Consider the following 9406-nt stretch of genomic DNA (forward strand, 5'->3'; position numbering starts at 1 on the left):
TCAACAGTGGCTCATGCAGGTAAGTTATTATTTATTTATAGAATTTAGGAGAAAAAAGAAGTGCTTAATATTAAATAGGTATAATAAACTTCAATTAAGTGTATTGTTTTTAGAGATTAAAAATATCTTTAAAATTGTTGATTCTAAGAATGGTTTTGTTATGTATATTACAATTGTGAGCCACGGGAGTTAACGTGGTTTGGTTTTAATTAAGTTGGATACAATTAATTCTTTGTTACAGGAAGAAGTAAGGAAATTATTGATTTGGACCATCTAAGGGATGACGAGGCGGCATTGTTCCAACTTCTAGACGAAGTTGGGTCGGATTTAGAGTCCGAGGATGAAGTAGATAAGTTTGGAATTCACGAAAAGATCCCAATTGTAGCATCAAATGAAGCTGATAGCTCTTCAGATTCAGAAGATGATTTACCCCTCATATATTTCCAGACTCTCCAGTGGAAGCATGGAAACTTTAGAAGCAAGGATTTTCCTGTAAAAGAGGACTATACTCCATCCATCGTAAAAACTCCAAACGAATATTTTGCTAAATATTTGGATGATGATTTTTTTGAGTCAGCCGCAAATTTCACTTCCCAGTATTTCTTGCAACAAAATGCAAAAGAAAACAACTTTACCTCTCACGAAATAAAGAAATTTTTCGGAATCAATGCTTTGATGGGATGTATTCATCTTCCAAGGATACATATGTATTGGAATGGAAAATATAAGTTCCCATTAATTGATGGGGTGACCCGACAAAGGTTTTACATGATACGTGTAAATTTACATGTCGTTGACAATCTTAGCGTATCAAAAGAGGAGCAAAAAAAGAATAGATTGTGGAGAATATAGCCGGTAATTGATATGGTTCGCAATAGATGAAAAGCCATTGAAAGAAAAGAAAAGACAGCTTTTTCTATTAACGAACAAATGATTCCTTTTTTGGGAAGATGTCCAGTTCGACAATTTGTTAAAAATAAACCAAGACCAGTGGGACTAAAGAATTTCGTTCTTACGACATCCGACGGACTGGTATTGGATTTTGAAATCTACCAGGGCAATACTACCCCACTAAAATATAGGGATTTAAGCTTGGAACCCTCAATAATAATGCGTCTAGCAGAAACATTACCTCAAAATAGGTACCTGTATTTTGACAGATACTTTTCAACTATTGCTTTGATGAACAAATTGACGAATTTGAATATAGATGCGACTGCTACAATTATGTTCAACAGAATTAAAGGGTTTGATTTTAAAAAAGACAGTTTAATGAATAGGGGAGAGTCAGAAGAAGTTGTTAGAACCGATAATAAACTTTGCATTACAAAGTGCAAAGATAATAAATTTGTTTTAATGATATCCACAGCTTTTGGAAGACAGCCGGAAACTGAGGTGCAAAGATGGAATAAAACAGAAAAAAAACGTTCAGGCATAGCATGCCCAGCTGTTGTTAAATCATACAACGAAAACATGGGCGGTGTAGATGTTTGCGACCAAATGACGGAATACTATCGATCTTTCCTTCGAACCCGGAAATGGACTCTTAAAGCCATCCTACATTTGTTCGACTTAGCAATAGTAAACAGCTGGATGGAGTATCGAAGGGATTGTTATAGTCAAAACCTTCGAAGCAAAGATATTATGGATCTTTTGGAATTTAGACTTAATCTTGGGGAATATCTGATTGCCGGTACTAAGAAGCGTGTATTGGAGGAAACAGAATGCCAAGAAAATATAGAGGAAGAGACTAGCGTTGAAGGAAATGAAATAAAAAAGAGAAGAATGCCTTCCAGTTTGCCCTGTGCAGACAAAGGCTTTGATAGTTTTGAACACTGGCCAACAAGAACTACGATGAAGGACGAGAAGCTGAGCTATTTGCCACCATATATGCACACCATTCGGGCTTACGCAGCTTGTGGAGGAACCTACCAGAATCCCCGATCGAGACGGCGAGTCTCCTAGATCTGGTCTTGGCTTCAGACCCTGACTCTTACACAGTATCAGTACATGCCCCCCTAGGAACATCGGACCACAAATTGATAACAGTCTCTTGCCAGTTAGAAGTTAAAACGCAGGATCCTCCGATGCCGCGGAAGGTATGGCACTATAAATCAGCAGAGTGGAACCATCTTCGGGAATTTTATCGCTCATTCCCTTGGAAAGAAGTCTGCTTTAGAACCAGTAACATCTCAGAATGTGCAAACCAAATTACAGAGACGATCTTGGCAGGAATGGAAGCTTATATCCCTTTTTCTACTAAATGCGGATTAAACAACAAGAAATGGTTCAACCTGAATTGCAAAAAGGCAGTAAACACTAAAAACGTAGCATATCGCAAATGGCGTCAACATCCTTCCATCGAAAATCGGAGGAACTTTTTAGCCTTCAGAAATAGCTGCAAGCGAATTATTGATAAATGCAAAGAGAGTGACAACAGGATCAAAAACAAACTGCTAAACTGCCCAAATGGAACAAGATCTTTCTGGTCGGTATCGAAAGCCATTAGTCAAGGATTTGCTAAGTCGGCCTTGCCACCCCTTACAGCAGATGATGGTTCTATCGCGGTAACAGCAAGGGAAAAAGCCAACTTACTGGGTAAACTCTTCGCGTCCAATTCTACTCTGCACTCGCAAGGCAAAACACCGCCATATTTGCCAAGGGTGAATTCATCAATGGGAGAAATTTCGTTTCCCCAACGAATTATAAATAAAATTCTTAAAAGCGTAGACACCAACAAAGCTTCTGGACCCGATGGAATTCCAGCCCTAATACTAAAACGTTGTGCAGACGAATTGACTCCTCCCTTATGTAGACTGTTCACGACATCGTATAAGCAGGGCCAATTTCCAACAAGCTGGAAAACTACTCCAGTGCAAACTGTACCTAAAAACGGTAAGAAGACGATGGCCTCCACTTACCGCCCGATTGCACTAATTCCAGTAATATCGAAGATTATGGAGAAAGCAGTCAACCAACAACTGTTAAGATATCTGGAATCATCTGGACTAATCAGCGATCATCAATAGGGCTTCCGAAAGCTTAGATCCACCGGCGATCTTCTGGCCTACGTCACACACTTGTGGACGGAGACCATGGAGAAGCACGGCGAGTCCCTCTCAGTCGCTCTTGACATTTCTAAGGCATTTGACAGAGTGTGGCATGAGGGACTACTAACCAAGCTCTCCTCAATCGGCATACAAAACTCATTATTGAATTGGATCAAAAGTTTTCTTGAGCAACAAACAATCCGAGTAGCCATCGATGGATACCTCTCCGACAAATTTAACACTAACGCTGGAGTCCCTCAAGGATGCATTCTATCCCCCACCCTTTTCTTGGTATATATCAACGATTTGCTAGGAACCACTGTCAATCAAATCTACAGCTTTGCGGACGATAGCACACTTATTTCCACATTTAAGTCCGCCAAACCAACGACAGCCGCAAGTTCTCAGAATCTTAGGCAGCAACAAGTAGCTTCAACCAACAACTATATTAGAACAATCTTGGAGTGGGGCGATAACAATTTGGTCAATTTTAACGCTAAAAAAACGAAGGCTGCAGTATTTACGATGAAGACTAATCTTGGTGGCCCGGAGCTGGTTATGGCAGGGAAAACATTACCAATGAAATCATCTTTACATCTTCTAGGAGTCGAAGTCACCAACAGTGTGTCCTGGCATGACCACATTGCCGAGGTCGCCAGGGCAGCTTCCAAAAAACTTGCAGTGCTTTTCAAAACGAAAAAACTGTATACACCAGAACAGCTGCTGACTCTTTATTAGGCTCAAATACGCCCTTCCCTCGAGTATTGCTCGCATGTCTGGAGCTCTGCACCCAAGCATAGTTTAAACCTGCTGGATTCTATACAGAAGAGAGCTATTCGTCTTATCGACAAACCAGAACTGACAGAGTCTGGATAGTCTGGAGCACAGGAGAAAGGTTACTGATCTCTATTTATTCTACCGTTATTATCACGGTAAGTGCTCCTCTGAGCTGGCAGGCCTGATTCCACCCAGGGCTGTTCCGGCAAGAAGGATGCGTCTAGCAGTTGCGGCTCATCAACATCGAGTCCACCTGCCTACCCCAAGGATGTCGCTGTATCGGGACTCATTCATCTAGAGAACTTTTTTGTGGAACGGGCTTCCACCTCACATATTTCCCGACGCATACAACCTACAGCGATTTAAGATAAATGCCCACAAATATCTTCGCGCAAGCACCACTCCAAGAGTGACATAGGACTTTCCTCTTGTGCTTGTGTTTACCAAAAAAAAAAAGAATAAAGAAATGAAGAACCCAGTTAAATGCAGGTTAGAAAGGTGCAAAATTCGGTCCAGAATGCATTGCCTGAAATGTAATGTTTTTCTTTGTTTAACCAAAGATAAAAACTGTTTTATTTCATTCCATACAAAGTAATAAATTGTGTTATGTTTCACAATTGTGCTTTTCTAATGTTGGCTCCCTAGACACACGAAAATCCCTAAATCCCTCCCTTAACCCTTTCGAATATTTTTTTAAATAATTTTCCGTGCCTTTTAACCCAACTTTATCGCCGTAAAATAAATATAAACCCCAAACTCAATTTTTTTTATATCGGTACTGTAAGGGATAAGATCAAAAGAAGAAAATACTTTAATAAAGCTGTACTTGCGATATATGCATTTTTTATAAAGATGATTTTTGGTATATCCACTCCTTTTGATGAGTCCTACACTCAGTTAAAATAAATGACTCAACTTCGAAAATACCCTATATAAAAATGATCTTTTAATATTTTCAAAGATAAAGTTTCCCGAGCAATGCTTAATAATAAAATATTAGTTAGTTATTTTTTTATTAAAAACTAGCAAAAAATTATAATTCTTGCAGATGTTGGATGGAAAGATGAGACTACACAAAAATTCCTGAATCTAAATATGTCTATTAAATTATTGACCTATTGTTAATTATGTAGTTTTAAGATTTTGTACCTCCGAGTTATCTTCCTTTCTCATGTATTTTAATCTTTTAACTTTGTCTGAGGCACTAGAACTTATAAGGATGAATTGACAGAGCGCCTTAACTTATGTAAGTAATTTTAATACCTTTTGTAATTTAACAATTAAAAAAAATAGTTTTAATCTATATCTTATAAGTTCTCTTCCTTCTTTTATAATATCCCTCATGATGGACACGTTATATGTCCGAAACATGTTGGATTTATAGTTTTTTAAATAAATTTAGATCTATTAATTCGACTGCAAGAATGACTACTTCTTCAGCTTCTCAACATCTCTTAAATCAAATTTTCTTTAAACTCTCTACTTAAAATATCTCAACTAAAATAAAAGCAAATTTAATTTTTAAAAAATCGTAAGCAAAGTAACAAATAGTAACTGAGTTTCTTGTGCTCATTTACGATCAATAAATAGGAACGTGCTGGAGGAATATGCCGGTAACTTAGATTTAAAAAACGAAATGCCATTTTAGAGAAAATTGAATACCTTTAAAAAGATTTATTATAACATATCCTTTTTCATTTGAGAAAATGAAAGGTTGAATGCCGCCCCTGCAAAGGAGTTGAAATTACAGTGATGCAATTTATATACAAACATGGTAACCTGAAAATAACAATATATCGGTCCAAGGATTTTTAAAATCTTTTTTTCCATTTAAAGCCGTAACCTTGCTGGATTATATTCGATAGGCCGCCCTTCATATGATCTTTAAAATTTAAATTATAGGTGCTTATACAGTTAAATCTGCACTATCTTTAACCTATTGTTACTGCTAACTATATGCACATTCAACCATGACCAAATAACAGTAAATCTCTTTTTAAACAAAAAAGATTAACATCTCATTCAAAAACTAGATATATCTTGAATAACGTATGCAATGTTAAATTGTTTAATTGTTTTTACTTTAAAAAAAACGCCACCACGTACCATTTTGGTATCTTCAAGAAGTTAACAATAGTGCAGACATAATTTCAGATTTTATTTTAATTTTTAATAAGAATCAGTATAAACTTTTTCTTGAATAAACTTAAAAAATAGTTATAAACTTTTACTATTACTGTAATCTATGCCTATACAATTTTTTTTATTAGATAACTGCGAAGGCCATCCAAAATCATACTTTTTATTGCACGTATGACGAACTTATATAAAATAATTGGTTAGTGTGTAAAATATACTATTTACACACTAACTAATTATGATTAGATCACAGAAGAAACATGAAATATTGATTTCTTCAGTTAATTAAATGTGGTTGTTCAAATGAACGCGTCTGTAAAAAAATTTCTTTAAATAATATAATCTTCCTTATTTAATCTTTCTTGTTTTTATTTATCTAAAATATTTTTCTTACTTTTTTTAGGTTTTTATTATTTCTGTCAAATTTTTAGGGCTTTAACGGAAATATTTGTTTATTTTGTATTGAAAACTCCAAAATAACCACAAAAAATGGGAAGTATTTGGGTATTTCGGGTAATGAGGTCCTTCATTAAAATATCATATTATATCGTTTGAACCAACAATAATTGCTAGAGGGCATTATATACAGGCTGTCCAAGAATATATGGGAAAAAAGAAACGTATTAATTTTTTTTTCTTAAAACGATGCCTATGAAAATGATAATGTTTTTAAATAAATTTTAAAATAGTTTATATAAATATATAAAATAATTTTCTCAAATATAAGAAAAATAAATGATCATTATGTATATGTACTATGATATTATTTAAATTATACTGTAATAATTAAGGGTTATAACTGGCAAGTTTAACTTTAAAATAAATATATTTACTTTTTTATTATAAATGTAATTTAATGTATTTAAAATCATATTTTCTTATAAAAAACTCGTATTAAAATTTTAATAAACTTGATAGCATTAGTTAGTTTTATGTAATTCTTAATATGAACATTTAACTGTACTGCCCTCAATTAAGTTCGTATTTATTAAATTTTTATTTCAGTTATGTAACTGCAATATTAAATGCAACTGCTGAATCATTTACTACTTAACTCCAATTGAAATTATATAATATATCTGTTATACCATTACCATTATGAAAACCTTATTTATTTTTAACTTACGTGTTGTAAACTGTGTCTCATTTTTTCTAGCTTCCTCGCCTTGGGCATAAACACCAAATCGAACCCATATTATAACTGTATACAGAAATGTATTTTTAAAAAACATGATTACAAATTTAAATTCTGCTTTACGGTTAATTATAACTTATGAAGCGAAAAGCAAACTGTCAACCTAACTACCCAAATGCAAAGAAATATCGCACCTCATTGTTACTGGCAGAACTTGGGCGAAAGGATCTCTTGGTTTATATGTTGTGGGGTTTTTACATAAAGAAGGGGGGCTCAATATTTGTGGGAATTTCGTTAATTTCGTACTACAATGATGAACAGCAATAAAGCTATTGCACCCACTATAGTAAATTGTAGGTATTTGCTATGTTGCAACCGTAAGACGTTTCTTCCATGTATGAGTAATAGGGCATTATAAAATCGTTATAAAACAGTTTTTATTGTTAGGTTGCGTGAATGACGTAAATTTAAATAAAAATATTAGAATAGTATAGATAATAGTATAATAGTATTAGAATAGATAGTTTTGAAAAAATAATATTTTTATCTGAGTGTTTCGTAACGAATCGGTTAATTATTTCTAGTAATCCATCTAAGAGGTTTTTGTTATATTTAGTTATGTTTGCTAATTTTATTTTTGATTACTAATTTAAAATTGATGTATATTTAATTATAGGCTCTATAGGTATACTGCCGTCCTTATTTAAAAGATCCTAACTCGCAAATCGATAAAGCTGAGCAAATTGAGATTTTATGAAAACTAATATGCAGTCCTTATATTTTGAAATAATTATCTGATTCTTTTTATACGCTTAGAAGTTTGTTTTTTACATTTGTGGGTAAAGTTTAGTAAAAGACTAGATTCAAAATTTGGTAGGTAGGTTATAGTAGGAAGATTTAATATTTGGTAAAGTTAGATAGGACTACTTCAACTTAGTAAAGTAATTATAATAAAAAAATATATCTGTTTTTGAACTGATATTCATTAAAGACATAGGAGTTACATTTCAAATTAACATTATAACTAATTTACTAACTAATCAAATATTAGAATATTAAAAACAGTATGAAAGTAAATCTAGAAATTAAATTTTGCTTTCTTTGTAATTTTACACCTCTACATTGTGTTCGGCAAGAAGGTTTTGGTAACCCATCCTTATAATATTTAGCACTTAAAAAATTCAAGAGCTTAAATTCTTCCGAAAAGGCATTTTTGTAGTACAACACATTTTCTCTCCTTTTAAAGTGCAAATGTCCCGTATTCTGCAAGGAAGGTTTGGGAACAATTTTTTGAAGCTTAAACTTGGATGAACAATCTTTCCATTCAAAAAAGTTTTGTATGTTCATCTCTTCTACATGGACCTTAGATGAGTTTGCTACAGCCGATTTAAAATCATTAAAATCGAATACTTTTTCGTGCCTTTTCAATGATTGTAGGTGATGGAACGAGTCCGCGGGCATAAAAGTGTGACTAGATTGAAAGTATTTAATTTCGAAATTCTCCAGTTCAGTCCCGGTAGAGTTTACAACGTCAACAAAATAAGCCCCAATTTTTGTTTTGAGCTGCACAGTTGTCAAGCCAGATCGTAATATTACGCATGTCTCTGTTATATAAAAAAAAAATCAAAAAAAGTTGAAATTAAATCGTCCTTATTTCGACCCGCAACTCCTTTGTGTCATATTATTGCCACCGGCTTTTCGAATATGCCCCTACTGGCACAAATGAATATTTTACAAACGGAAGACTACTTAGGACATTTTAATTTGGGATTATCGTCTTTCCTGCACATAGGACAATATATTTAGGTGAATTTAAGGCATAAAAAATGGAGTTAGGACTTTCTAATTTAGCCAAGGAGGTAGATACCATATGATAGGTTAATAAAATGTAATAAGCCCAAAAAACGAGAATTTTGTAGTTAAGACGTTTTAACTAAGGAGGGCAGTATATAGGATATGCTTTATTTAAACATGAAATGTTTTACCCTTTTACGTGCTATTTTCCATACACGAATGTTGAAAAAATTAAGATAGCTGTGAATAAGTAGCGAAAACAACCAGGTTATTGATAATTCGGCAATAAGGGAAAATTGTAAAATAATGGTAAAATTTGCGAGGGTACCGGAAAAACCCAAAGTTGACAGCTCCGGTATATTAGCATTCATGGACTATCGCTATCATTTCAACGGTTTTTTCTTGGTTTAATCCGTTAGATTCCAATTCACAATTTTAAAGGCCAATTTTGGGCTTGAAAAAATAGTTAAAAAAGGCGAATTTGCTCTCATTTTCTTAGATATGGCTTGCT

At 33.9% G+C, this 9406-nt stretch overlaps 1 protein-coding gene across 1 annotated transcript in view; it reads right to left on the minus strand.

Annotated features, from left to right (window-relative positions):
* Positions 1-7320, minus strand: part of LOC126745995 (circadian clock-controlled protein daywake-like) — a 28522-nt gene extending 21202 nt beyond the window's left edge. The window contains exon 1 of the mRNA XM_050454083.1: positions 7093-7320. Coding sequence (XP_050310040.1) covers positions 7093-7198 — 106 coding nt within the window. The 5' untranslated portion in view covers positions 7199-7320. The remainder of the gene's footprint in view (positions 1-7092) is intronic.
* Positions 7321-9406: the final 2086 nt, after the last annotated feature.

This window comes from Anthonomus grandis, chromosome 16, assembly GCF_022605725.1.
Source record: "Anthonomus grandis grandis chromosome 16, icAntGran1.3, whole genome shotgun sequence".
Taxonomy (NCBI): Eukaryota; Metazoa; Arthropoda; class Insecta; order Coleoptera; family Curculionidae; genus Anthonomus; species Anthonomus grandis.